General features: G+C 47.5%; 4 protein-coding genes across 4 annotated transcripts; all 4 read left to right on the top strand.

Moving 5' to 3' along the window:
- The first annotated feature begins 1,082 nt into the window (after window positions 1–1,082).
- Window positions 1,083–1,835, top strand: LOC129339627 (olfactory receptor 2G6-like). Its single transcript, XM_054994208.1, has one exon. The coding sequence runs from the start codon at window positions 1,083–1,085 to the stop codon at window positions 1,833–1,835; it is 753 nt and encodes a 250-aa protein (XP_054850183.1).
- Window positions 1,836–6,963: 5,128 nt separating this feature from the next.
- Window positions 6,964–11,527, top strand: LOC129340181 (arylamine N-acetyltransferase, pineal gland isozyme NAT-10-like). Its single transcript, XM_054994802.1, has 2 exons — window positions 6,964–7,452; window positions 9,883–11,527. The coding sequence occupies exon 2, from the start codon at window positions 10,173–10,175 to the stop codon at window positions 10,983–10,985; it is 813 nt and encodes a 270-aa protein (XP_054850777.1). The 5' UTR covers window positions 6,964–7,452; window positions 9,883–10,172; the 3' UTR covers window positions 10,986–11,527.
- Window positions 11,528–12,698: 1,171 nt separating this feature from the next.
- Window positions 12,699–14,746, top strand: LOC129340473 (uncharacterized). The gene is made up of 2 exons (XM_054995294.1): window positions 12,699–12,729; window positions 13,662–14,746. Exon 2 carries the CDS (start codon window positions 13,674–13,676, stop codon window positions 14,643–14,645), a length of 972 nt encoding a protein of 323 aa, XP_054851269.1. The 5' UTR covers window positions 12,699–12,729; window positions 13,662–13,673; the 3' UTR covers window positions 14,646–14,746.
- Window positions 14,747–16,869: 2,123 nt separating this feature from the next.
- On the top strand, window positions 16,870–21,593 carry LOC129338267 (uncharacterized). Its single transcript, XM_054992344.1, has 2 exons — window positions 16,870–16,991; window positions 20,533–21,593. The coding sequence occupies exon 2, from the start codon at window positions 20,539–20,541 to the stop codon at window positions 21,550–21,552; it is 1,014 nt and encodes a 337-aa protein (XP_054848319.1). The 5' UTR covers window positions 16,870–16,991; window positions 20,533–20,538; the 3' UTR covers window positions 21,553–21,593.
- The last annotated feature ends 1,026 nt before the right edge of the window (window positions 21,594–22,619 follow it).

Raw genomic sequence — 22,619 nt, 5'->3', positions numbered from 1 at the left:
CCACTTAACCACTATGCTACAGCAGCTCTCCAATCCAAGCCACAAGTAGCAGAAAAAAGGACAAGGAGAAAAGAAATTAGGAAATAGGAGAGATTTTCTACCGTAGCTAGCTTTTTAAAGAAAGGCTTCTGTCGTCACATTGGCATACAATTTTCCTTAATAGTAAAGAGTCCAGTAGCACCTTTAAGACTAATCAACTATATTGTAGCATAAACTTTCGAGAGCCACAGCTCTCATTGACAGATGCTCTCATCTGACAAAGAGAACTGTGGCTATCAAAAGCTTATGCTACAATAAGTTGGTTAGTCTTAAAGGTGCTACTTTACTATTTTGCTACTACAGACTAACACGGCTAGCTCCTCTGGACTGATTTTCCTAAAAAGAACTAAAAGCCATAAAAATGACAGATATAAAGCAGGGGACTAGAATTTGGCAGAACAATTGAATCAGGAGTTTAGTGGGATGAACTCTTCAGCCTCTTTGCTTTCAAGATGAGAAAAAAATTGGTGGGTTATCCTCATACATGCCCAACTGAGGACAGGAATAAACTACAGCTGGGTAATCTCAACCATGGTTCTGACTAGAGCTACCCATGGTTAGAGCTGAATAAGGTCATGATGAGAATAAGGAATTTCCAAGATTATTGATTCAAACTGTGAAGGTAGAACGAGAGACGGTGAGAGCTGGAGAAACTGGAGAGATCTATTCAGGAAAAGAGACTTTGAAGTTTTTCTACTGTTTGAACCAAGTTCATGATGCTAAGATTCCTGGGGTGGCTTTTTGTCCTCATCAGTATTGAAGGAGCAAAGCCTGGCTTATTTTAGGGTTGCTCCCAGTACTAAAGAACGTCGCTAACTCCCGGAGTTTTCTCCACAGGGAATGGGCACTGAGAACCTCACTTCTGTCACAGAGTTCATCTTGGTAGGACTCTCCAGCCACCGAAGAACACAGATTGTTCTCTTTGTCATAATCTTTCTCATCTACTTGTTAACATTTTTGGGAACCTGGTGATTATCATGCTGGTACGGACAGACTCCCACTTCCACACCCCCATTTATTTCTTCCTCGCACACCTCTCCAGCATGGAAATCTGTTATGTCACCAGCACCATACCCCAGATGCTGGCTCAACTTTTCACAGGTCATGTAGCATTGTCTTTAATCCATTGTGCGTTACAGATGTACGTAGCTTTGTCTCTGGGTTCCGCTGAAGCACTTATGCTGGGCGTCATGGCCTACGACCGTTACTTAGCCATCTGCCGCCCCCTGGTCTATGCCACTGCCATGGGAACATGGCGCCAGCTCCAGCTTGCCTCTGCCTGCTGGGTCAGCGGCTTCGTAGTCTCCGCAGTATACGTGAGCATCACCTTTCAGCACTCGTTCTGTGGCTCTGGCTTCATCAACCACTTTATCTGTGAACTGCCGATGGTACTGAAACTAACATGCGCAGATACCCACATCACAGAAGCCGTCATTTTTGTGCTTGGAGGGCTGGTCCTCCTGGGCCCCCTTTCACTTATCTTGACCTCCTACGGGCTCATCCTGTTCTCCGTGTTACAAATGCGGTCCGCCGCTGGACTGCGCAAGGCCTTCTCTACATGCGGCTCCCATTTAGCCATAGTCACCTTGTTCTATGGCACCCTCATCTTTATGTATATCAGACCCCGGTCAGGAAGATCTCCCAATCATGAAAAGCAAGTGGCTGTGTTTTATGTTGTTGTCACCCCTCTTCTGAATCCTGTCATTTATTCTCTGAGGAACAAGGAAATCCATAAAGCGATGGCGAAGGTGTTGAGAAAATGGGGCTCTGAAAAGAAAATTGAGTACTTATCTTGACCCAAGAGGACACCAGTTGGCCAATACAAAGAGTATAAATGAGACGCTCGGGTGCAATGGTTTTACAAGGAATTTGAGTCACTGTTCATCCTAGATGGTGGCTCCATGATATTGAGAACATGTGCTGAGACATCACGAACCTGTGGGGTGATCATGTTGTAATTCATAACCCTGCACTTGTCTCGTTGATTGGGTAGGGAAAATACAGAACTACTGTATCTACTGCTCTGGCCATCTTTTTGCTATGATGACTGAACCTTGACTATAGCGGGAGCTGAATAACTGAACTGAAATTAATAAATTGAACCTAAAGCAGCAGAACCCAGGAGGAAGAAAGTAGCAAAATTCAGATCAAGCTGATTGTAACATTTCATATTGCACAAAGTGTGTGGGATCCACTTGTATAAAATATTAGTGTTGAAGAAAAATGGACAAGTCCAGTGGGATGGAAACCTTAGGTCGGTCTGATAATTTTTCATCAAGAGGGATTTTTGTAAAATATAAGGAGGGCAGGAACCGGGTTTGATTCCTCACTCCTCCACTTGAAGCCAGCTGGGTGACCTTGGGTCAGTCACAGCTTCTAGCTCTCTCAGCCCCACCCACCTCACAGGGTGTTTTGTTGTGGGGATAATAATGACATATGTTGTAAACCGCTCTGAGTGGGTGTTAAGTCATCCTGAAGGGCGGTATATAAATCGAATGTTGTTGTTGTTGTTAGTGAAAATTGTGGGAAGGCGGGCATGGTATAGCCTGATCTTATCAGATCTCAGAAGCAAAGTAGGGTCAGTACTTAGATGAGTGACCATCCAGGAAGACTCTACAGGGGAAGGCACTGGCCGCCCTCCCCTGCTTCACATTTGCCTTGACAGCCCTTTGCTGAGGTCACCATAGTTGACTGCAACTTGACGGCCCATACACGCACAGTGAAAATTGTATCCCTCACTTGCAGTTGAAAGTGATACAGACCCAGGGTTTTTTTTCTGGGAAAAGAGGTGGCGGAACTCTCAAGAGGGAAATGGGGAAGAAATACACAGGATTCTTTGAAATAATATTATTTTCACACACTATTGCTGAGTATTTTCAAGAGGTGCCGGAACTCTGTTCCACTGCGTTCCTGCTGGAAAAAAAGCCCTGTACAGACCATTCTATCATCTCAGAACCATAGAAATATGTTATACTCAATAGTGGAGTATATGTTTTGCATTCAGGAAGACCTTTGTTCAAGTTCTAGCATCTTCAGGTATGAGCCACTTGGAAAGACTTTCTTTGCCTAAGATCCTGGAGAGCCACTGCCAGCTTGAGACGCATGTGTGGATCATCCCAGATAGTTGAGAGGCAGTAGACACTGAGTTGGACATATGCGTAATGAGTTTGAGTTCCTCTACAGGCTACAGACCTGTACCATTGCTTTAAACAATGATCTCTTAGCTTAACCTACATCACAGGGATGTTGTGAGGCCAATGGATATTAGAAATGTTGTCTTTATAAAGTACTATAGGGAAACATGGAATATTTTTAAAAAGCATGAGACATTTTTGGCCAGAGATTTTTGGGGGTCATACTGAGAAGCTCAAACTGCTCACTGCACCACTATCCTTAAGCCAGGAAGCACTTGCCCTCTGAAATCTTCTCACATAGACAGGATAATAAATAAAATGTTAAATTAAATTAATTAAAAACACTGTTATTTGTTTTAATTTATTCAGCAGGAACACAGGTTCTGCCGATACGAGAAGTTCAACAGGGGCCAAAAAACCATCAAGACATGGAAAAAGATACACACATGTTTGTACGTGCTGCCCTCTGCTGGAGAGGACATGTCCAGTTCTCTGATTGTGTTGGTCTGTTTTAGAGGGGAAATAAATTTGGGGGAGTGGAGAGTACCCACAAGTCATACTTGATTTATGGCAACTCCTGGCATGGTTTTCATGGCAAGAAACTTACAGAGGTAGTCTGCCTCTGCAATCCTAGTCTTTGTTGGAGGTCTCCCATCCAATTACTAACCAAGGCCAACCCTACTTAGCTTCTGAGATCTGACAAGATCAGGCTCACCTAGCCAGGTCAGACATGGGCATGAACCAGAAAAAAACTGAACCATGGGGTTCGTGGTTCATGGACCACTTGCAAGCGGCAGGTCCCTTCAAATGATCAGCTGGCAGTCAGCAAGGGGGGCTCCCCCCCATCGCCAACTGCCAGTTTTAAGGGGCCTGCCGCTTGCAAGTGGCAGGAAAAGTTTAAATGGCCCTTTAAAATTGCCATTTAAACTGGCCCTTTAATACGAACCAAATGAGCCAGTAGTCCAGTTTGTAGAAGTTCGTGGAAATGAGCTTCCACGAACCCTGGTTTGCGAACCCCTAACCGGGCTGGTTGGTTGGGTTTTTTTTGGTTCGTATTTAGGTTCGTGCCCATCTCTAATCCAGATCAAGGCAAATTTGAGGAAATTAGAATTAGAATTAAAATTGAGGGAATGTGAATTAGAATGTAACACTTGGGACTGATCACCTCCGCTCATGTTGGACTTAATTAATTCTGTGATATATTACCCAACAGGCGAGTGAAAAGGGACCACTCACTGATAAGACAGAGAAATTACGAGAACCGTATGACTATATTTCCTGAAGAAATTAAGGCTTTGAAGAAAAGTACAAGTCATGATCAAATATGCAGGTCAAGAGGTTGTCAGTCTGTTATTTTATTGAGACACTTCTTTAAAAATCACTTCATGTTCTTCTGGATGCTTTGCAGAGTGATGGAGGAAACAGCACCAGGACTGAAGTTCTGTTTTGTTTCATGGATGCATAGATAGACACTATGAAAACAGTATGTGTGAACATCTCATGGTAGGGGTTAAGTGGGACAGGCCCACAACTCTGACCACCCTCCATGCATTCACTAGTACCTAAATGAACAAACATATTAGGCTCTGTTCTAGAGACCAGCCAGAAGAACTTTGCGCTGTTGGCGGGTTGTTGGGATTGAAATCTATGGCACGAAGCTGAATCTGTGTACAACCCACATACAGTGTCTCCTTGTTTGTTTTTGAACCTTTTGTCGAGTTTCATACAGGCTTCTTAACCCACATTGGCTTCTGAATGCAAACAGATTTTTTAAAAAAAGTTTCACACACCTAAAGATAAAAGCCGCTTTGGCTTCTGAAGGCAAATGGATGAAAGGAACTTTAACTCTCAAAAGGCATATACCCTGAAAATCTTTTTAGTCTTCAAGGTGCTACCGGACTTAAATCTAACTGTGGCCTTGTTACTTGTGAAGAGATATGGAAAAACACCAAAGGCCAACTTCTGCCTGTACAGTTCTCCTTGTATTCTGGTGTTGTAGCCAAAGAGTTGGAAGGGCATACAAGAAACTCGCTTGGAAATGTTATAAAATTAAAATTTATTTTGGTGTTATTTCACACCGCTCCACTAGGTGGCACCAGACTCCACGTTGAAATTTGCCAGGCACTGACTCTTATCTCGCAGGACCAGCCACAGGGTCTGGAAACTTGACTGCCCTGCTAAGCAAGCTTCTACATGAGCATATGCTGAGGAGGATCTACTGTGAAACGAATGAAGCTTAAGCTTCAGGGCGCCTACCAGCAGGCCCCTGAAGCAACTTTTTTTTAAAGAGTGAATTAAAAAAAATGGAGTTTTTTTTAAAGTGTTTGTTATTAAAATAAGGCTATATTAGTGATAGAATCATAAGCCAACAGGTTGAAATACTTAATACTGTCCTTAGAATGGAGCATGCTCAGTGTGACAGCTTCCCTTAAAGTGGCTGGTTGTTAGGGTTGCCAGGTCCAGGTTGGGAAATTCCTGGAGATTTTGTGGGTAGAGCCTGAAGAGGGTGGGGTTTGGGGAGGGGAGGGGCCTCAGTGGGGTATAATTCCATAGAGTTCACCCTTCAAAGCAGCCATTTTCTCCAGGGGGACTGATCTCTGTTGCCTGGAGATCAGTTGTAATGCCAGGAGATCTCCAGCCACCACCTGGAGGCTGGCAAGCCTACTGGTTGTACCCAGCAGCCTAGCAGTTCAGCCTGGCCCAGGAAAAAACAACAGCACGACAAGGATGGAGAAAGGCCTGCACAGATCTTGTTGTTTCATGGTCTGCTTTGGATTATTGCAGGTAAACGTTGCAATTATTAGAAACTAGCAACAGAGCCCATTGTAAAAATAAATACAACAGGGTCAAGCAGCGGGCCCAAGGCCCCACTGCCGACATGGAGGTGGTGGGAAGGCTGCAGAGGGGCAGCTCCTCTGCGCTGCAGTCCCTGCCAGCTCTGCAGGCAGGCCTCTGAGGGGCTGTGTGTCAGACTGTGGCTTGCTAAAAGTTGCAACTCAGCCCACCTCTTGCAATAAGACAAAAGTCCTTTGATTTCAAAAGGCTTTCCTGAAGATAGTCAACCCTTAGAGTACACATCCCAAGATACACAGATCTTATCTTAGGATTAGGTACAGAATAAGCAGTTCCCCTCAGGCCCCATCCTCCCCCACCGTTCTCAAAACAAACGGCCCGAGGGTGAGAAAAGGAAAGTTTCTCAAGGGCGGCAGGAAGGTGGAGGTATGTAGACATAACAATCCCTCTCTCTCTGCAAGGCTTCCAGCAGCAGTCTTCCCGCCTGCAAAAAGCACACTTGATACGCTGACAAAGTTAAAATGGAGTCTCTTTGGCTTAAACACAATCAGAACCTGACACTGTGGAGGGGGAGGGGCTCCCCTGCACTGTGCCTTCCTGCCGTCTCCACAGGTAGGCCTCTGAGGGGCCGCAGAGCCAGCAGGGAGGCCGTGTAGGAGGACTCCCCTGCACTTTGCCTCCCACCACCTCCCAGGCAGGCCTCTGAGGGGTCATGGAGTCAGCAGGGAGGCTGCACAGGAGGGCTCCCCCATGCTTCACGTCCCTGCTGTCTCTGCAGCCCCTCAGAGGCCTGCTGCCACTGAATGGCCAGGATTGGGCCCAAAACAGCCAGAATAGGTGATGTCAGGGGGTGTGGCATATGCAAATCAGTTATGCTAATGACACACTTCCGGTGCTGGCAAGGGGTGTGGCATATGCTAATCAGTTATGCTAATGAGTTCCTCCAGCTCTTTTTCTATGAAATGACCCCTGGCTGAGACTGTTGCAATGTTCTTAGCAGGCTGGCTCAGCAACTACCATCTTGCATCTGAAAGAGCAGTTCTTTGAGATCTTTTACAAATCTTTTTGCCCAAGTTTTAAAAACATGGAGTTGGATCCCGCTCGTTTTTCCGCTGGAAAAGGGCCTCTTCTGACACCTGAAACAGGTTATGGAAGTACAAGGGCAAAAGGCCATATGAGTGTGCCAGCGCTGCAACGAAGAGGGGAATTGAGCAAGATTACCCTTTCTTCCTCTTGCACCACTGGAAAAGCTGATAGGATCTTGTGATGGGATGTTACACTCCAAGGTTCATCTACAACCACTTTCACAGACAAGAAAAAGGTTGCGAAGCAAGTTTTTCCAGCCAGCCTCCAGTCTGCCTGGGTGTGGAGCTGTTCATAGATTAACGGACAGTAGCCAATAGAACCAATTAGTTGTTTCCTGTGGATTCAGGAGGAGTCATGAAACAGTGAGCTCACACAAAACTCCTAGAGAGTTTTCCATCAGGTAAGATGGGAGGGGTCTGTTGGGGTTTTCAGGTAGAATTCTCTCCTCTGTGGGAATGTTTGGGGGAGGGGAATTCTAGGAGAAAGACTAGATTTTGGGAAAGGGTACGCTTTAGGAACAGGAGAGATTTTTTTTTAATGAGAAAAGACTGGGAAAGAGAAAGGGATTAAAGAAGGCCTGGAACAGAAGCCTGCTAATTTGAAAATTGTTTGGCCAGTCTCTTAACTGTGGGCCAAGCTACAAGTGACGAATGACACTTGAACAGCTAGTGTATTTCTCCCTGTTCACTTGCCCTCCACTCAATCCACTTGCCATTCAAGTGTCATTTGTCACTTGTAGCTTGGCCCTCAGCCTCATAGAAGGTTTTGGACCAAAGAAGAGATGGTTGCGTTTATTGCTCAGTTTAATTTCCTTTTACTCAGCAGCTATCTAACAATATGTGTTTCTTTTCTGTGATCTACGACTGCATGTAGAAGATATTTTATTCTTTTAGGAAGTTATGATGATCTATCGGACCCTCTTAAAAGCCTACCTTAGTCCAGTTATATAAAAGCCCCTGTTCACAAGTTACAGTGAATTCACATACAATCCATATACAGTGTACATTTGACCATCTTTAATATTTGAGCGAAGTAGAGACCCTTTTCTACAGGATCTTTAACTCACTTTGGCTTCTGGAGGCAAACAGATTTTTTTTAAAGATTTCACTTACCTAAGGATAAAACTCACTTTGGCTTCTGTAGGCAAATGGATTTTTTAAAGGTTTCGTTCACATTAATGGTAAAACATAATCCTCCAGCAGTTATATATGGGTTATTCAAAACCTGTGCTGATCCAGAGAGTAGGTACTGGTCTCTGGTTTCCACTGCAAAGTGAACACACTTCTTTGACTTCTCCTTACAAACAAAACATGCTTTGTCTCTTCTTAAAAACAAGATGTTTGTGTGTTCACTGTAACATGTGAACTAGACTAAAGAGATGATGGGTAGACTTCTGACAGAATCTGTCATTTTTCTAATGTGTGGCTCCTACAGCTTTCCTGTGTAACCCAAAGTTGGTGGCTTTGAAAAGTTTGGGAGTCTTAATTGGTAGAAGTATCTTTTAAGAGAAATAAACAGTGTCCAGTTTCCAAAAGACTAAATTGGCTTGTCTCTAATTCGTATGCTGATCAGAGTGGTGAAACAACTGGTTAGATTCCACTTCTGTCTGGTGAATGAGGCATTTGTGGGGCCCTTTATGCCAGAGATCCAACCCATCCATGCTTCGTTCAGCATTTCTTCATCTGTTACTCTTTTCTGGCAATTGAATTGTGCTGCTGCCACCTGGCACACCACAAACCCCGGCTCTCAAATGAGAGTGGCCTTTTTACATAGCATTCATACAGTGAGGCCCTTCAACTGTTCTCCATCTTCTCTTGTAGTTCCCCTTGGTTCGTCTGGATGATTTCCAACCCTGAGTTTGCTCTACAGAAAGATCAGAGTCAAATTGAATTTGCCCACTGCGGAGCGAGGAGATTGTAGGTTTTTCCATTTTATCCTCACAGCCTTGTGAGGTAGTTTGGGCAGAGTGTGTGTAACTGGTCCAAGTTCACCCAGCGAGCTTCTATGGCTGAGTGGAGATTCGAACTTGGGTTTCACAGATCTTTGTCTGATACTCTAACTGCTACACCATACTGGATGTATATATCTCCTCGTACCTACTAGCCACCCTTTGCTGGCAGACTTTTGCCAGATTTTTTCTTTTAATCAGCAGCAGTTACATCACAATTGCTGATATACCTACAATCATTTTTTTTAAGCCAGAAAAAAAACACCTTTGTTCGGTGGCAAGCATAAGGGGATACCATAGAGAATTGCCCCATATAAATCCTCGATGGCCATTGCAAATGCTTCTAAATTAGCAGCAGCAGTGTGGAAGGGAATCCCCATGTGGAAGCAGCCTACAAGAACTATAGGAAACATCTATATATTTAAACTGGTTTGAAACTAGTTTAATGGATATAATGTCTCCAAATACCTGTTATGATTCTTTTTTGGTGAAGTTGTAGAGATTTGTGTGTGAGAGAGAGAGAGGGGTGGGGGGAGAAGGAAAGAGAGAAACAGCCCTGGCCTTTTGTAAAAACTACAATCCAAAGGACCTTAGGACAGCTGAACTGGTTTGCAACTGGTTTAAACTTGTAGCATGTTGCACAATTATAGCAGCACATTGACAGAGTGTGTATGTGTATGTTTGTGAGACAGAATCCCACATATCATTACTGTTTTATGCTACTGGCCCAAAATCCTTTAGAATTCGACTAGCCAGAACCTTCTAAGGGTTATGATGTCATCCTAAAGGTGAAAATGAGGCTATTGGGTGGGCTCTTTGCAGTGCCCAGAGGTCATGTGACATGCCTCATCTCCTCTTTTTTTTCTCTTTCACTTTCCGTAGTGAAAACTGCTGACTTTAGAGAAGGCAAACAAATGTGCGGAACTCCAGAAATTCCAATGGTGTCATCATCGCAAGGAGGGGAGTAGGAGCTACAAGGGAATGGGATGGTAGCCAGGATTCTCCATATTCCTGGACACGAAATAGTTTGCGAGTTGTAAACTACGAATTAGAGATCTCGGATCCACTTGTAGGAGAAGAAAGTGAGTTTTAATGAACTGGAGGAAAGAATAAACAGGATTCCTGACTAGTCTCTGGTCTGCTCCTTCTCCCGCTAGTGCATCCAGCCCAGCATGGATGTTAGCCAGTATCTAATACGGATCGGGTACCAGGGTCCTGCCCAGCCTTCACTGGAGACCCTGCGGCGTCTCCATCTCTGCCATCTCTTCTCTGTGCCCTTCGGGAGCTTGAGTATCCACTGTAAGGAGCCCATCACCCTGGAATTGCCCCTTCTCTACGACAAGATTGTCCGGCGCCACCGCGGCGGCTTCTGCTATGAGCTGAATGGGCTTTTCTTGTGGCTGCTGCAGACACTAGGATTTGAAGCCAAAGCCGTGGCTGGTCGTGTCCGGAACCGCTTCACGGGGCACTATGGACCACCCCTGGACCATATGGTGATTTGGGTCCAACTGGATGGACGTTCGTTCCTCTGCGACGTTGGTTTTGGTGAAGCTTTCCAGGAGCCCCTAGAGTTGATACCAAACACAGAGCAAGTCCAAGAAGGGGGTGTGTTCTGGCTGGGCATGAAAGAGGGGGTTTGGATCTTGGAGCGCCGTGAAGTTCCTGGCAAGGAAGGGAGACCTTTGTATCAATTCACTCTCGAGGAAAAGAAGCTGGACGATTTTGCAGACATGTGCATCTATCACCAGACTTCACCCAGTTCCATCTTCCCGTGCAAGTCCTTCTGCTCCCTGCAAAAGGAAGATGGCACCCGCCTTACCTACATGGGATGGCGTCTCATCTCCACTAGCGGGGAGAAGCGTACGGAGACTGTCTTGCAAAGCTCTGAGATCCCAGCTGTGCTGCGGGAGAAATTCAAGATTGAGCTGGAGGGGAACTTTGAGCCGAAGGATGAAGAAATCTTGCCACCTCCTGAGGAAGATTAAGAAGGTAGAAGGGCACCTGCTCCCCTATTTAGACAGTAGGCTAAAAACTGGATTATATATCTCACCTTTTTGTGTGCAGGTTTCAATCTCTGGAACAACTGACCATCATGGAATGTTCATAAACATTCTGACTTCTGAAAGGGAAGAAGCTGTCAATTTTGTTGCTCTAGGTGTAGGAAAAAAACGTGTGTAGAATCAGATTCACTAACAGTGCATTTGTCAGATGCATCTAGTGGGGAGGGCTGTGGTTATCGAAGGCTTGTGCTGCAGTGGAATTGGTTGGTCTTGGTGGTGGTGCTGGACTCTTTTTGGTTTTGCTACTACAGACTAACACGGCAAACTCCTTTGAACCTTTACACAAGCAAACTGATCCCCACATCAAAAGGAGCTGTTTGCATCTCCATATCAAAAGGAGTTGTTTACATCCCTCCTCTCCTTCTCCCCTCCTCTCTCCTCCTCTATATTTGACCAGTTTCTTTCTGCCCTCCATGCATCTGATGAAGAGAACTGTGATTCTCGAAAGCTTATGCTACAATAAAATTGGTTAGTCTTAAAGGTGCTCCTGGGCTCTTTTTGATTTAACAGTGCATTGTCTTCCTATAGCAAGATGGGCTTCCTATAGCAAGAAGCAACTGGGCAAAGTCCCCAAAGTTTGAAGATACATGAGTTGGGGTGTAACAGGGATCAGCAGCTCCATTCATTTATTCTGCACTTCTCAGCAATGTAACCTACGGGATACTTTGTAGAGGTGTCATGTGCCCGCTGGCAGTCCAGTAGCTGGCAGGAGAAAGAAAAAAAATTAAAATTGCTGTCAGCTTTCTCTGGAGACCTTGTGACTCTCTAGGAACCATTGGAGACTCTATGGTTTTACTATTCAGCTTCCACTAATTCTGAGACAGCACTTACATCATGCTTGGGTTTTCCTGGAGGTGACATCATGCGGTTGCTGGCCACCCTCCACTAAAGTCTTCACCCACTCCCAGTCTCTCCTGGTTGCCAGTCCTAATTCTGAGGGGGAACTCCTCTTGCTGAGGTTATCCTTAGGTCATGCTAGGTTTTTTTTTAATTTGCAGGAATTTGAACATAGGCAAGCATTCCCAAATGGGATCTGCAATCTAGTCATGCAGTCCATTCTACCACCTTATTGTCTGGCATGTGCGAACAAGGCCTTGTGCCTCTGCATTGGGTGCGAATAGATCATTTCGTGCAGAGCTGCAGCAGCCTTAACTGCTCACAGAGGAGGCAGGCCCAGGAACTCATGCAGATGTTCAGCAGGAAGACTCCGAGGGTAGATTTCTCTTATTCTTAAAAGCAAGCGGGTGGGGGGACTGTATGAAAATAAGTGAGCATCAGCTGCTCGATATTAGGGAAACAGGTTTGAGGACATTTCAGCTCAACGGACTGCATCTCTCATGAACGACAGACCAGCCCCGTGGACAGAACGGATAGCAATTCTCTGCCATGTGAACCAGGCAGATAAGAAGTCCCCGTTCTTTAGATAAAGGAGGGAGAGAGGGGAGCTCTTTCCGACGGCCTGTGGGGATTCCTTTGCACATTAGATGAGGGAGAAGAAGGCTGGCTGTGGGGGAGGGGTGTTTATATTCACGTCTAAGGCACTGGGAGGAGCCAAAGGCGGGGTCAGTTGAAATGGGAGGGGCCAATGTTGTGGGGACCAAACAAGCCTTTCTAACTTGTGTAAAGCAGGAACTTGGATGGTGTGCAACAACAACCAGGAGTAAGAGCTGTGAGAATTGGGACTGGCAGGGGGTGGGCTGGGTTGACAAAGCAGGGAGGAATTGCAGAAAATTAACTAGGAAGGGTTGCCACTTCTCTTTCTTTTCAAGGCACCTGTGCTTCTAAGAGCTGCACGACAGGCCAGAATTCGAGAGAAGCTTTTTTTCTACTGCTTTACTTTTGCCTGTCCTGCAGCCATTAAAAGTTCAGGAGCTCTGAAGGGGGGGAAAAAACCCAGTGACCATCTTTGGTAAGGAAATACTCTGCGCTTAGCTGGCAAAATAAGAGGGACAGTCTGCTTTTGCCTTTCGGAACCTGATGCGAAAGGTGGGGATATAAATAAATAATGTGCTCAGAGCAGCCACTTCTGGAGAGCAAGTGGCGTTCATCTGGTGCCAGGCCTGAATCCACCGGGAGTGATCGAATGACAGAGCAATTCAGTGTGCGGTGGCTGAGAGCGGGTCTCCCCAAGCAATGGAGATTTGAAAAACGGGGGTTGTTTTCCTGGACTACCTTTCGGTTGGGGAAAAGAGTGATGTAGGCTTTCCAGTTTCACTCAATCCTTCATCCTGCAGAATGTGGAGGTAGCAACATTTCAGGTTTCTGTTGGGCAAGTTGAATTACTCTGGACCGAAATATTAAAAAAAATAATCATGGGTATTTACCAAGGATGTTAGAGAAAGCTGTCATGACATAGCAGTCCCTGCTAATCATTTAGTTTGGTTTATTATTATGTTTCTTGAAAGGTGCTAATTTTAATTCCTATGCAAGTTTCTTTTTGTGGAGGATAACAGGCTGGCGTAACCTGGCATGGGATTGCACTATAAGGCATGCGTGTGCATCTTTTAAGGAACAAAGGAATGGGTGAATTCTTGATTCTAAGAAGCTGAGATGGTTCCCTCTCATTCTCCATGTCTGCTTTCTCTCATGTGCCCCATAAAGGCCTTGGTGGTGATGGTTCTGAGCAAGGAAGTTCCCGACATCCACATTTTCAGCACCAGGGCCGGAGATGTGGCTGTTCGCCCTGACCTGAACTGTTACCTCCTCCTGCCAATTATGCCAACCTCACCCCGTGCTGAGCTACGGCCCCTGCACCCTTCTCTGTGTGGCGGCAAACACTATTTCAGTTCTCGTTGGCATGACTCCATCTACGTCGTCATGGGCAACAAGTTCATGGAGGCCCAAGACCTCAGTATCGGATCTAGTGGACAGGCCCGACAACTACACCCTAGCTGCTGTGGTGGGCAACACTACTTCGCTATTGCTGGTGGCTTTGTCATAATTCTGAGCCAGGGCACTTCAACCACAGTGAAGGACTTGGCCACAGGAGAACCAGTTCCAGGCCTGGATCCAGGACATCAGTGGTCCAAGGAGAAAGTGGGAAGCATTCGTAGCTATCTCTACTGGGATCTGTGGGATAACTTCAGCGGAAGCTTCTTCTCTTTCCACCCCAATATCCTCAGCTTCCTGCCAGGGGGCCTTGGCCTCGCCAAGGGCCCTGCATTTGGGGCTTGGGAGTTGTTAATAGTCCTCCACAACTATTCCGACATCCCAGTCACCAGGTCACATGGAATATTCCAGAAGGTGGGCTACGCTAAGGAGAAGCTGGCTGACATTGGGTACGGCTGGACGGCATCTCTGCCAGATTCTCCCGAGCCAGGCTCTGTCGTCATGGCACTAGCCAGGGCCCAGTTTGCACTGCCATCCCAGTACGGAGGGATGGGCCTCAACACAGAGCAAGAGGAATGGAAAGAGGCCCGTGAGGAAGAAAAGACCTTGGAACTCACATTACTACCCAATGAGATGGCCTATGTGTGGCAGTACCAATTAGGCCTTGGCAAAGACGCCATCTTGTTTTGCAGGGAAATTAAGGTCACCTCCAGTTCTGATCCACCCTATGAGCCCTCCCTGCCACCTTTATCCTGAATTTCCACCTTGTCAGTCTCTCATTTGCTTCTCCTCTTTATCTCAATGGATGGATAACGCTGAAAGATTACTTGGTGAAGTTGAGTTTTTGGCCACATGTATGAAGGGATTAATAAAGTGCTTAAATGCTTTAGTTTAAACTGCAGATTCATTTTTTGCAGAGGGGACAAAAACATGAGAAAAGACACCGCCATCATTTGTTTCTAATTATTTGTTCTGATATACACTTTCCCTCTACATGTGGTGAAATAGGGAATGACAACAAATAAGAGGTGCAATTTTTTTAAAACGGACATTGATACTCGTAGTGTTGCTGCCTTATATGGTGTATGCATAGACCTGTGCCTCTTCCTGCATTAGAGCACAATGACTGAAAGGGGGAGAGGCATCTTTAAACAAAACTCCCCAATCTGCCCTGCATGAAGAAAACTAATAATCAGGGAGAAAGATTCTAACTCAGCTGTCACCCAGTTGTGCTAGATTTCTAACTGCAGGGGGATTTTACAGAGAAGAGCATTCAAAAACAGGAGCCCACCATTCTCTGCAGTCTAAAGCGGTGTGGTGTTTCCTACCCCCTTAATACATTCATGTTACCACGTCATAGAGCTTCATGTCAGAACTGCAGGGGTAAACAGGAAGTTTGACAGTACATAGTGAAAGAGAGAAAGGGGTCCAAGATTTCTCAGGTGAATAAGATGGGGAAGCAGCCCCTGGAGTGACAGCACAAGACAGAGGACAGAGTGTTGCACTTAGTCCACGAAGACAGGATGGAGGACAGAGCGTTGCGCTTAGTCCAGGGAGATCTGGATTGAAATCCCTGTTCAGCCATAAAACTCACTATGGAATATCTCTCAGTGTAACCACCCCTTTCACGAGGCGGTTGTGATAACTTGGTGAGGGTGGAGCCACTTACACTTTCCTTTGTGCCTAGAAGAAAGGGTGGGAGAAAATGAAAATGCAACTTGAAAAGGTTACAGTCAAGGTCAAAAGCTTGGCAGGTCTTGACTTTTACCAAGTTGTTCTTAAGATTGCACAAGACTGTTTATCGTACCACCTCTATCCCAATTAATTTATTCACTTATGCAGCATTCCCCTATGCAGCATCTTGAATAGGGTTGTCACCTATGCGGCAGGATGGGCAAAAACGCAAGGCATATTTTTTCCCAGCTTTGCCAGAAACGAGAGAAAGCCCCTCCTGTCCAGCTTCACACTCCAGCAGGAGATCTCGGGACAGCCTTGCAAAGATTCCTTCCTGGTTCCCTCTGCTCTCTCGCTGCTGCCGCAAGATAGGAAGGGTCATAAAACCGCCAACTTCCTTTGCCAGCCTGTGCCTTTTGACAGCAGCTAAAGAAGCTGCAACAGGAGCAAGCGATGCTGTTTTCCTTAGTCCCATAAAAAAAAGAGTCCATCTGCCAATGGAAGCAGGTGAAACTCTTAAGCACAGGAAGAAATCGTGCTCCACAGCTAGGCTTGCCAACAAGAGTTGTGAAATTCCTGGAGATTTTGAGGGTGGAGCTTGTGAAAGGCGCAGTTTTTTGGTGGGGGGGGGGTCCAGCCATAGAGCCCACCCTCCAAAGTAGACATTTCCTCCCGGAAGACAGGCTCGGGTCGGTAGCTGTGTTGGTCTGCAGATCAAGCTTCCGGTCCAGTAGCACGTTAAAGACCGACTCGATTTTCAGGGCATGAGCTTTCAAGAATCAAGGGAGTTCTGACTCTCGATAGCTTATAACCTGGAAATCTAGTTGGGCTTGAAAGTGCAGACCTTAGGGATTGCCAGCCTCCAGGTGGGAGCCTGGAGATCTCTTGGAATCACAACCGATCTCCAGACAACCGAGATCACTTCCCTGGAGAAAATGGCTGCCTTGAAGGGTTGCATCTATAGAGCCCTCGCCTCTCCAAACTCTGCCCTCCTCAGGCTCCACGTCTGAATCTCCCGTTATTTCCCAAACCGGAGTCGGCAACAAGAATTGGGCCTGCATCTTGCATTTCTTCCTGATCCTTTTTAGCTTGGAGATCAGTTGCAATTGAAGGAGGGGGTCTCCAGGCTTCACCTGGAGGTTGGCAACAATACTCCAGTCCCCTTGGGTCGGCTGGCAACCGAGCAACACCCTCCGCCCCCCCCCCCCGCTTGCCGCAAAGCGCAGAGCGCGCAGCCTCCGGGGCCGGCCCGCAGCGCGCCCACCCCGGGGGAGGAGCCGAGCGGGTCAGCCCCGGCCCAGCCGCCTCTCGCAGGAAGCCAGCCAGGCCCGCCCGCCCGCTTGCGCACTCCCAAGGCCGCCGCGCCCGGAGGAAACTGACGCGTCTGCAAACGCCGGAGGAGGGGAAGACACCGCGGCGCGCCCCGAGGTGCGCTGGGCTGGACTGCTTCGCCTTGCCTTGCCTTGCCTTGCCTGCGCCCCTGCCCCTCTTCCCCCGGGAGCCGCTTGCAAAGGGAGAGCTGGCTCGGGTTGGGGAAGTGCGCAACAGGCTGTGGGGAAGAGGGTTGCCAGCTCCGGGTTGGGGGAATTCCTGGAGATCTGGGCGTGGAGCCTGGAGAGGGCAGGATTTGGGGAGGGGAGGGACCTCGTTGGGGTATAATGCCGTAGAGGACGCCCTCCGAAACAGCCATTTCCTCCAGGGGAACTCATCTCTAGTCTGGAGATGATTCGTAATTCCGGGAGATATCCAGCCCCCTCCTGGGGGGTTGCAACCTAGTGGGGAGGGCAGGGGAGGGACGAGATAGGTGATTTTAAAGATCGGTACGGGGCAGGTGCCGGCCCCAGTAGGTGACAACCGAGGCAGAGACACGACTTCCTGGCCAATATTGATCGTGGCCCGGTAAGCAAGGTTGGCACCTGGAGGTTGGCAAGCCCAGTCCCCAATTCCAGATGCATAAGGTGGAACGTTTAGTGGGGGGGGGGGCACTCCTTCTCTGCTTAGAGGCGCTCTTATTGCTGCCTGCCAGTTCCCTTTGGGTTTGAGGGCATTTTATCCATGTGAAAGGGCTGAGCTCTGGCCTTCGAAATAAGCGCTGGGGCTGGAGCTGGGAGGGTCGAACAGAGACAGCCCCAAAAATTCTCCAGGAAAAGGATTCAGGAGCTATAATGCCACCCCCAAATTATATTCGCATTTTGGATTCAGGTGTCTTGCTTTCCGCAGCCAGCATAGGGCTCCTCTGCAGACTGCAACTTTTATTTAAAAACTGTTGTAGGGTTCCTGTGCCCGGAAGGGAAAGATGCAGGGGTTTTATTTTGCGTTGCAGCTTGGAGAAAGTTTTTGCTACGCAACTTCTGCCTCTTGCCCCAGATTCAGCAATAGAAAACTCTCGATCTCCATTTCCCCCCTTAACCCCACCCATCTCCAAGAGGCTTGGCTGGCAAATGTTTTTTGAAGCTAGGAATGAAATTTAGACCTGTCCCTCTCTAGCGGATGAGGACTTCATAATTTGCAATCCTGGGTCCAAATTGCTCTGTATTTATTTTTTATTTCGTTTACACCCTGCTTTTCTCCCTACTGGGGACTCAGAATGGCTTACAACGCTTTCCCTTTCTTCATTTTATCATCACAACAACCCTGTGAGGGAGGTTAAGCTGAGTGACTGGTCCCAGCTCACCCAGTGAGCTTCCATGGCAAAATAGAATTCGAACCTGGGTCTCCTAGGCCAACATTCTAACCACTCTAAGCCACCCTGTGCTGGCCGTTGCCATCCCCTAGCTGTATGTGTAGGGATTTGCAGACATTTCGCACTTTGGTCTCTGTGACCAAGGCCTAGTCTTAAGGAGGGGGTAAACTTGTGTCAGGGCTGTACCACTTTGGACTGAAGGGGCTTGCATGATCAGTTGCCCCTCTCATACATTCCAGTGCCATGCTGTTAGAAAACAAGTATATGAGAAAGGGGGTGAGCATCCTAATAATATTTGATTTATATACCACCCTTTAGGACAACTTAACATCCACTCAGAGCAGTTTGCAGTGTTGTTATTATCCCCACAACAATCACCCTGTGAGGTCGGTGGGGCTGAGAGAGCTCTGGAAGAGCTGTGACTGGCCCAGCTAGCTTCAAGTGGAGGAGTGGGGAATCAAACCCGGGACTCCAGATTAGAGTCCAGCCACTCTTAACCACTGCACCAAACTGAGTTTCATAAAGTGGGATTCAGCCAGGAGAGCCCCCCCCCCCCGGTCTGAAGTGGTACAGCCCAGGTACGTTTGCCACCTGAAAACTAGACGGGTGAACTTGAGCTGGCAGCTGGTGGTCCAGGAAGCACAACTTGTGCACGGTGGGTTGGGCATAGGGGCTGCCAGTTACTCACCTCTAACCAGGACTTTATTTCCTCCCTCTAGTGGAGTGGTGGAGAGTGCCCTCAAGTCATAGCTGACTTATGGCGATCCCTAGTGGAGTTTGCATGGCAAGAAACTAACAGAGGTAGTTTGCCATTGCCTGCCTCCCCCCCCCACCCCAGTACTGTGGCTAAAGTACAGGTGTGTGCACCACTTTTTCGATGCTATGGGTCTGATCTAGTGAAAGGCAGAAGAAACTGGTGGAGTCCACCAGTGGCTTGCAGTCGTCCCATCTAGGAGGTGCCTAGGTCTCCAGATTATCACTTGGGCCCTTATCCCTTCTGCCAGGCCCCAAATTGTGTTGAACAGAACTACTAGCCACATGTGGTAGACTCCTGCGAGGGATGGAACCACCTCCCAACCTTTTCCCAGCCCAGGTTTCTCATTTGATGGGCCCTGGACCTGTCTTCTGTGCTATGTATGCCGGATGAGTCTTAAATTGTAATGCTGTGGTCATTAGCTGATGATGTGAGACCCAGGGTACAACAACTGGTTGACCACAACGCTTAGCACATCACGTTGGGCAGCCGCTCTTTGATGTAACCTATCTGGCAGGGTTAACGTGAAGATAAAAGTGATGGAAGGATATAGGCTGTGTCCTAAGCTCTGGGGAAGAAAGGCAGGGCAGAAATGTAATGCCCCTATACAGACTCCCAATATTTGTTTAAATAGCCTGCTCCTGGACTATTTTAATGACTTTTTAAAAATTATTACTGATTTTACGGTCTTACGACTTTTAATGTATTTTTTAAATGTTGTTAGCCGCCCTGAGTGGGGAGGGCGGGGCATAAATCAAATCAGTCAGTTTTGAGAGCCTGTCTAAACAGGTCTGCTCAGAAGTAAGTCCTGTTTTAGTCAGTGGGGCTTATGCCCAGGAAGGTGTGTAGGGCCTGCTGCCTAGTGGGGGGTATGATAGGGAGCCTAGCACTGGAGGCACTGAAAAGCAGATGGAAGAGATTGCTGAAACAGCTACATCAGTTGCCGAGTGCATCAGCGAACTGTGCCTTGCGTATGGGTGACGTGTGTTATGTGCTGTCCAGTTGCTTCTGAGTTCCGGCGACCTATGAATGAAAGACCTCCAAAATAACTTGTCAAAGATTTTAAAAAACAACAGGTTTCCTGTATGTCCTTTGAGGCAATGGAGGCAGTCCATACATTCAGCAGAGAGTAACGGAGTGATACAATTTAGACATTTTGGTCTACCTTAGGGTTGATTTGCACTATGTAAGAATAGCAATGCAGAAAACTCAATTTTCCTGAGATTTACCGCTTTTTAAAATGTGTCTGTTTAAAAACAAAAATTGGTCTTACAACCCTTCAATTGCAAATCTTGGATGCAGGTGGACTATGCATCTTGAAATCTCTTTTGCCAAAAAGGCTTGTGGGGAAAGGCCATGAAGGGGTTTCAGTGTCCTGTCCCCTAAAAGAGTTGTGCAGACTTTTTAAAAAGAAACTACTATACGTGTTATTCAGGGATATACTGCCTCTAAACCTGGAGGTTCCATTTAGTGATCATGGCTGGCTATTGATAGGAACTTTTTGTTGTGTCCCCTCCACCTCCTAACTACAGAACTCCATGGCTGCCATCGCCTCCCGGACGGAGTCTCCCGGCACAGACGTCTTTGCCTCTCGCCACGGTGCCTTCATCGTCCGCTCAGACCTGGGTTACTTCCTTCAAGCTCTGGACTTCTCCTCAGGTCAGGATCTCAAGGTGTGGGAGCTGCACCCAGCCTGTCGTGGTGGGGACCACTATGTGGGAGACCCGTCCAGTTCTGCCATATACCTCCTCCGTGGGGACACGGTCTTCAAAGTCCTGGACCTGAGCTCTGAACCTCCCAGCGGCGCCCTCCCTTTGCACTCCAGCTGCCGAGGGGGTGACCATTACGCCTTTTGTGAGGGCCGCTTCTTCATCTTTTTCCTGGCACGTGGCGTGGTCCTCTCTGTGGCTGACTTGGTCACTGGAAGCGCAGCTAAAGAGAGCAGTCTGGAGTCCACGTTTATTCATGGATTGTATTATTACGGGTCTGACGCCACTCGCCTTGCCTGCTTCAAGATGGACGCAGAAAATGGCCTTCGTGGCCACCGGTTATCTACAGCAGGAGACGAAGAGGTCTTCTCCGTCCACCCCGACATCGTCTCATTCCTCCCTGGTGGCCTGGCTGTCACTTGTGGGCCTGCCTTTGGAGCTTGGGAGTGTCTGAAACTGATCTCCAATGCCACAGACCTGCCTGTGCCCGGCAGCCATGAAATCACAAGGAAAGTAGGGTATTCCAAGACAGTGTTAGGCCAAAAATTCTCCATCTCCGGATCTCTGGATTCCGAGTCATTGGCCGTCTCCCTTCTCCAGGCTCAGTTTTCGCTCCCCACCGCTTATGGGGGGATGGGGCTGCGAACGGAACAGGAAGAGTGGGAGGAAGTGGCTGAAGAAGGGGAGCCCTTACGGGTGATCTTGCAGCCGAGGCAGAAGCTGTATTGGTGGCAGTACCGCCTAGGCTTGGGCAAAGAGCCAACCCTGTTCTGCCGGTCTCTGAAGGTCACCCGCAGCCCTTCGCCCCCTACCCATATACCTCTGCCGCTGGCTGACTCTTGATTCCTCTTGGTGGTGGGTGAAATAAAAAAGGTACCAACTTCCCCGACTCTCTTCTCTTGCTTGGTTGTGCCCATTTCACAGACAGTAAAACCAAATGGGGAGGTTTCCCCTGTGTGGAATGACATGAGTGGGATTGGGAAGAGATTGTGAGCGAGCTGCAGATTGTACTTGATAATTTCTGTCCCAGATCTCTTACGGGAATTGCCTCCCTTTTTGTTTTCTACCACTGACGAGGTGAGTTAGGAACTGAAATTGGCAACCATTTGCTTGCACAAACAATGTCCACCTTCTTAAACTTGGAAAGAAGGGAGGGGGCCGTAACTGGCTTCAACAGCCAGTTAAAACACTCCACCTGCAACGTCTGTTGTGCTGCCCAGAAGGGCTGGGTTTGTTTAAAAGCCTATTATTTGAGTGGGGGGGGGGGGAGAAGCACCTAGGTTGGGGGTGAGGTGGCTGATGCAGGAGGAAGACCCAGCAGAAAGCCAAAGGAGGGCTTGTGACAACCCCAGAATTCCCCAGGCAAAGTCATTTTCCATCCAAGCTGCACATGACGTCAATGTCCCATCACTGGATCCTCAGATTTGCTGCCAAGGGCTGCTGAGAGAAGAAACTGGAAGTGAGGTCACAGAGGAAAGACAGTTTTCTCAGTTGAGAATGCCCAACCTGGGCTTTCCGCAGTAGGAAAAAGACATGCATAGTTTAGAAAAACAGTAAAGAGTTCAGTAGCACCTTTAAGACTAACCAACTTTACCGTTGCATAAGCTTTCAAGAAACACAGTTCGTCAGATGCATGGAGGGTAAGAAGAAACTGGGCAAGTGCTACTGGACTCTTTGCTGTTTTGCTACTACAGACTAACACGGCTAACTCCTGCATAGTTAAGAGTTAGCTGTATTCCTCCTCTTAATGGGCCTTGAGGCTGCTAGGAAGGATTTAATCGGGGAAGCAATACAGTAAGAAAGAATTAACTGCTGCCCTGTACACAGTACTGTTTCCCTGATCCACAGCACCCTTGCCAGCTACTTTTTAAGCATTCAGAGAGTTCTGTATTTGGGCCAAATGACCTTTG

The sequence above is a fragment of the Eublepharis macularius genome, chromosome 12 (assembly GCF_028583425.1).
Source record: "Eublepharis macularius isolate TG4126 chromosome 12, MPM_Emac_v1.0, whole genome shotgun sequence".
In the NCBI taxonomy this organism is placed as follows: Eukaryota; Metazoa; Chordata; class Lepidosauria; order Squamata; family Eublepharidae; genus Eublepharis; species Eublepharis macularius.
Note: the sequence above shows the minus strand (reverse complement) of the source record. Positions and strands in the feature narration are given on the sequence as shown.

Bases quoted from the DNA above. Each gene is read 5' to 3' on its own strand.
- LOC129338267 (XM_054992344.1), top strand. From the start codon at position 20,539: ATGGCTGCCATCGCCTCCCGGACGGAGTCTCCCGGCACAGACGTCTTT.
- LOC129340473 (XM_054995294.1), top strand. From the start codon at position 13,674: ATGGTTCTGAGCAAGGAAGTTCCCGACATCCACATTTTCAGCACCAGG.
- LOC129340181 (XM_054994802.1), top strand. From the start codon at position 10,173: ATGGATGTTAGCCAGTATCTAATACGGATCGGGTACCAGGGTCCTGCC.
- LOC129339627 (XM_054994208.1), top strand. From the start codon at position 1,083: ATGGAAATCTGTTATGTCACCAGCACCATACCCCAGATGCTGGCTCAA.